General features: G+C 48.4%; 1 protein-coding gene across 1 annotated transcript in view; it reads left to right on the top strand.

Annotated features, from left to right (window-relative positions):
• The first annotated feature begins 4,089 nt into the window (after positions 1–4,089).
• FAM217A (family with sequence similarity 217 member A) overlaps positions 4,090–6,000 on the top strand; it is a 250,436-nt gene continuing 248,525 nt past the window's right edge. The window contains exon 1 of the mRNA XM_030208680.1: positions 4,090–4,402. Within this exon, the coding sequence (XP_030064540.1) occupies positions 4,250–4,402 (153 nt within the window). The 5' untranslated portion in view covers positions 4,090–4,249. The remainder of the gene's footprint in view (positions 4,403–6,000) is intronic.

Here is a 6,000-nt window from a genome sequence, read left to right as displayed (position 1 = left end):
AGGGGAGAGAGGAGACATGCTGGGCATGGATGGAGGGGAGGGAAGACAGGAAGGAGATGCACATGGATGGGAGGGGAGGGCAGGAAAGACAGGAGAAATGCTGGAAATGGATGGAGAGGACAGCATGAGACATGGATGGATGGAGGGGTGGGGGGGGGGGAGAGAGGAGAAATGCTGGACTTGGATGGAGGAGAGGAGAGAGAGAATTATTGCTTTCTATGAATACAGGGGAGGGAAGAGAGGAGAAATGCTGGACATTGGTGGAGGGGAGGAAAGAAAAAAAGAAGAAGATGCACATGGATGGAGATGAGGGAAAGGGAAGAGAGGAGAAAAACTGCACATGGATGGAGATGAGCGAAAGGGAAGAGAGGAGAAAACTGCACATGGATGGAGAAAATAGGCAAAAGCTGGATCCACGTTATACCTCCTCCAGTCAATTCCATGGAGGAGGACCCAGCTTTTATTTATGGATGTAGGGCAAGAAATGAAGAAGAAAGGAGGAAAGTAAAGAAATACATGGAAAGGAAGCCCTGGAAACGGAGATAAGAGAACAGATAGAGAGCAGCAGAATCAGAGACTGGGACCAATATGGATAAAAAAAAACAAAGTCACCAGACAACAAAGGTAGAAAAAATAATTTTATTTTCATTTTAGTGTTTGGAATATATCCAATTTGAGAATTTACATCTGCTGTTTTATTTTGCACTGGTTATACTGGAGCTGGAACAGCTTACAGAAATGATTTATAATGAAAAAAAATCATGTTATTTTTTTTCTCCTATACTAGTATAATATTTTCATTGATGTCTGTTTATATGCGTCATGGCTGGTACAAGGGTTGTGGCTATCATATGGGTGGAGCCATATGTGGTGACCCCGCCCATAATGAGTACCAGCACCTTTTTTTCTACAAAAAAAGCACTGGCTATCTGGATAACTTAGGACAGCCTTCTATCTGTTCTCTTTATCTGACTAGCAGACTGAATGTTGCCACTATATCGTCAGCATTAGGTGCCCACTCTGTGTGTGCAGTGCTTTGTGCTTCAGTCCCCTACAGGGGCGTAGCCACGGGTGGGCCTGGACGGGCCCAGGCCCACCCACTTTCCCTCCAGGCCCACCCATCCAAATCCTTCATCGCTGTCGCTGCCTTTCTCCAGCGGCTTCCGGGAGGCAGCGATCAGCGTTACCTGTCAGTGCCTGCCCTGAAATTGTGCTTCTCTTCTCCCCAGGCTTCGCCCCGCTCCTTTCTTCGCTCGTCGCGCTGCGCTGCTATTCAAACAGGCAGCTCCGCTCCTCTCTGCTGCGTCTATCCGGCCCTACTAAACAGGAAGTGCATTAGAGGGCCGGATAGACGCGGCAGAGAGGAGCGGAGCTGCCTGTTTGAATAGCAGCGCAGCGCGACGAGCGAAGAAAGGAGCGGGGCGAAGCCTGGGGAGAAGAGAAGCACAATTTCAGGGCAGGCACTGACAGGTAACGCTGATTGCTGCCTCCCGGAAGCCGCGGGAGAAAAGGCAGCGACAGCGATGAAGGATTTGGATGGCGGGCCTGGAAGAGTAAGTGCTGGATTTGTGGTTGGTTGGGGGGGAGGGGGGAAGGGATACTTTTGCCAGGGACAGAGTCAGACTAGTAGGAGGAAGGGGATTAGAGGGAACTGGGAAGGAAGAGAGCTGCTGGAGGTGGGAGGAAAAGGAGGAGGGGATCAGGATAGAAGGGAGAGAGCTGCTGGACATGAGAGGAAGGGGCTGGAAAGCTTCTGGAAGAGGGAGGGAAGGGAGAGAGCTACTGGACATGGGAGGAAGAGGAGGAGGGGACTGAATGGAAGGGAGAGGAGGAAGGGGCTGGAGAGCTGCTGGACAAGGGAGGAAGAGAAGGAAGGGACTGGAGGGAAGGGAGAGAGCTGCTGGACATGGGAGGAAGAGAAGGAAGGGACGATGGAAGGGAGAGAGCTGCTGAAGGAAGGGGAGGAGGGGACTGAATGGAAGGGAGAGAGCTGCTGGACATGGGAGGGAGAGGAGGAAGGGGCTGGAGAGCTGCTGGACAAGCTAGGAAGAGGAAGAAGGGACTGGAGGAAAGGGGGAGAGTTCCTGGACATGGGAGGAACAGGAGGAAGGGACTGGATGGAAGGGAGAGAGCTGCTGGACATGGGAGGGAGAGGAGGAAGGGGTTGGAGAGCTGCTGGACAAGGGAGGAAGAGGAGGAAGGGACTGGAGGGAAGGGAAAGAGCTGCTGGACATGGGAGGAAGAGAAGGAGGGGACGATGGAAGGGAGAGAGCTGCTGGAGGAAGAGGAGGAGGGGATCTGGGTGGAAAGGAGAGAGCTGTTAGATGTGGGAGGAAGAGAAGGAGGGGATCTGGATGGAAGGGAGAGAGCTGCTGGACATGGGAGGAGAACTGGAGGGAAGGGAGAGAACTGCTGGTACAGTACAAGGAGTGAGGGAAGGGAAACAGAGATACCAGACCAAGAAGATGAAGGAAAAGGGAATATTAAACCTACAGCTTGAGGGAGGGAGGTAGGAAATCAAGCAACCAAACCAGATGCTGGAAAGAGGAGGGAGTGAGAGGGAGAGAAGCTGGATGGGGGTAGGGTCAGAGAGGGTAGAGATATATTGGCACTGGGGACAAAGAGAGGGAAGAAGATGGACAGAGTAATATAGGGACACAGAGAAAAGGAGATACTAAACATGGAGGAAGATAGAGGTACAGAGATGGAAGAAGATGGAAGGATGGCAGAGAAAGAGGGAAAACAGATGGAAGGATGGCAGAGAAAGAGGGAAAATGGATGGATGGGAAGAGAGACACTGGATGGAAGGATGCAGAGAGAAAGGGGAGAGACTGGAAGGATGTGGAGAGAGAAGGGACACTGAACAGAAAAGGGTAGAGAGATAGACACTGGTTAGAAGGAGGGAGAGAGACATTAGATGGAAGGATCAGGAGAGAGGGTAGATGGGTAGAAGGATGGGGAGAGAAAGAGGGAAGACGCTGGATGGAAGGGTAGGGAGAAAGAGGTGACACTGGATGGAAGGATGCAGAAAGAAAGAGGGGAGACACTGGAAGGATGGGGAGAGAAAGAGGAGAGCTGCTGCATGGAAAGGGGGAGTAGTGAAAGATTGGAGAATAAGAGGAAGGGGCATGGGGAGAACAAGGGTGAGAAAAAGATGAAAAGCCATAAGTAGATGAAGGAAATTAAAGAATGGTAGTAAGAATGAATTAAATCTGGACACAGAGAGAGGCAGAAAAATATTGAAGAAAGCAAAGAAAAAAAGGAGAGAAAAATGACAAATGGCCAGGAAACCCTGGCAGAAGAGTTAAGCGAAAACGAAGGAAAGCAGAATCTAGAGACTGGGAGCAACACAATGAGAAAAAGTAAATGGCCATACAACAAAGGTAAAGAAAATAATTTTATTTTTAATTTAGGATAAAGTAATATGGTGTTAATAAAGTTTCAGAGACCAATACTTCCTTCCTTAGGTCAGGAGAGGATATCGTAACAGCATTATACAGACCTGAGGCAGGAGGTTTTGGTCTCTGAAAGCTCACTGAAAAGGATTAGGCTATTAAATAAATTGTCTGAAATCAGATGCACTGAAAAGCAGCACTTTACCCTGTGTGACAAATGCATCTGAGTGTGACTAAATTTTGCTGGGGGGGGGGGGGGGGTACAGAGAAAATTTTGTGCCCACCCACTTTGGGTTCAGGCCCACACAAAATTGGCAGTCTGGCTACGCCACTGACAAACGCCCTCATTGCATCCAGCTTGGGGGGGGGGGGGTGTAATTTGTGCTGGCTCTAGTACACCCGCTCTATTTTTGAAAAGGAAAAGTTAATCCCTATGAGTCAGGGCAAACCTAAGGCCTAAACCACCTCGGTTTTACTCCGTTCCTCCTCTTTCCCACCCACCGAGGATATTACTTATACATAGCAGGTGTTGCGTATACGAATACTCACTTGCCATCCGTCACGGCACGGGTCCTCAGTGGTGGACTAAGTTAGGCAAGAGCAAGGAGGTTTCATCCAATCTCCTTGCGTTAGGGGAATGAAGGGGCGGAGCCGGCAGTGGCATGTGGCGTGGGTCCTCGGCGGCGGCGGTAGTCTTAGCAACGCGCAGTGACGCGGGGTTTAGAAGTCGGTGGCGCAAAGCTTTAGTTTTCTTTCTCTCTTTTTTCCATCACTGGAAGAGCGCGGGGCGGGGAAGTAGACTCTGGTTAGGTGTCTTCTGCCGTTACTTTTGCAGATCTCCCCGGTCCTGCCTCATGTCTGTGCAGCCGCTGAGGAATGTCTCTCTCTGTGTCCTCGGCGGGGGAGGGGGAGCTACGCGCGGCCGAAGGCGACACACCTGGTGCGAAGAGACCGGTGAGGCGCGGGGGCATCTGGAGCCGTTACTCTGCCCCTGGCCGGGGCCGCAGGTAACGCGCTTGCGCACTCCAAGCAATTACCACTTTGGATGTTCCCGAGCGGGGTGGGGTTATGTAGGTTCAGCTACGTTGGGGGTGCGCTTGGTGCTCCCTGTGTAGTAGTTGCCGGGCGTTCGGGTGGGCTCTGTCCCTAAACGCAATGCTGTTTAGCTAGTTATGGGACGGGTTATCGTAGTTAATAGAGCAGACAAAGTTGAAACCTAAAGAAGTTGTAGCCCTTTTGTATTGCATAAACCGCCTAGCAGCCATTAAAAAAAGTTTGTCAGAGTTTACTCGTTTTGACATTATCAATAGAAATCAAACAAAATAAAACATGGAAAAGAAAATAAGATGATACCTTTTTTATTGGACATAACTTAATACATTTCTTGATTAGCTTTCGAAGGTTGCCCTTCTTCCTCAGATCGGAAATAAGCAAATGTGCTAGCTGACAGTGTATATAAGTGAAAACATGCAAGCATTACTATGACAGTCTGACAGGGTGGGAGGAGGGGGTGGGTAGGAAGTATGCATGGGGACATCAAAGCATATCATTGATATTCTAACAGGATGGGTGTGGATAGGTGAGGGGAGGGTGATCAACAGAGACATACAGCTTTATGGTTTATAATGGGCTAGGAACCCCAGATCCTTGTTAAGTCCTTTCTGTTGGGTGTTAAAATATTCAATCATTCTGACTTCAAAGGTCTTGCGTTCTTGTACGGTTTTAAAGTTACCTTTGAGGATTCTCACTGTGAAGTCACTGGTACAGTGTCCTGGTCCTGTAAAATGTTGACCAACAGGCGTGGGAACCCTGCTGGCACCAGTATTGTTCATATGATGTCTATGTAAATTGAATCTTGTCTTAAGCATCTGGCCTGTTTCTCCAATATAGCATCCTTCGTTACATTTTTTACACTGAATGATATATACCACATTGGAAGATGAGCAAGTGAAAGATCCCTTTATGTTGAATATCTTTCCTTTGTGGATGACTTTGGGGTCCTGTGAAATATTTTGGCATAGTTTGCAACTGGATAAATTACAGGGAAGTGTGCCCTTTCTGTTCCTTTTCAGTCTGTGAAGGAAGTTTACTTCTGATTAGCTTGTGTTTTAAATTGGGTGGCTGTCGGAAGGCCAGTACTGGTGGGGATGGGAATATCTCTTTCAGTAATTCATCCTCCTGGAGTATAGGTTGTAGATCTCTTATGATTTTCCTCAGTTTTTCCAGCTCTGGATTGTATGTCACTACAAGCGGGATTCTGTCTGTGGATTTTTTTCTTTTTGTACTGTAGCAGATTCTCCCTGGGTGTTTTGAGGGAGGAGGCAATATTCTTGGAGATTATTTTGGGGTTGTAGCCCTTCTGTTTGAAGGACAGCACCCCAATATGCCAACCTTTTTATGGCTGAGCTGGAAGAGACATTTCTGAATACGCACCAGCCCAAACCTCTAAAATACTACCGGTACATCAATGACATTTTTATGATTTGGATGGAGGGTGAAGAAACTCTGAAACAATTTTATTCTGCATTCAATACATACCATCCTACAATCAGATTCAAAATTGACTACTCCCCAGAAAAAGTCAATTTTTTGGACACCACGGTCT

This window comes from Microcaecilia unicolor, chromosome 1 (genome assembly GCF_901765095.1).
Source record: "Microcaecilia unicolor chromosome 1, aMicUni1.1, whole genome shotgun sequence".
In the NCBI taxonomy this organism is placed as follows: domain Eukaryota; kingdom Metazoa; phylum Chordata; class Amphibia; order Gymnophiona; family Siphonopidae; genus Microcaecilia; species Microcaecilia unicolor.
This window is presented reverse-complemented; position numbering and strand designations above follow the sequence as displayed.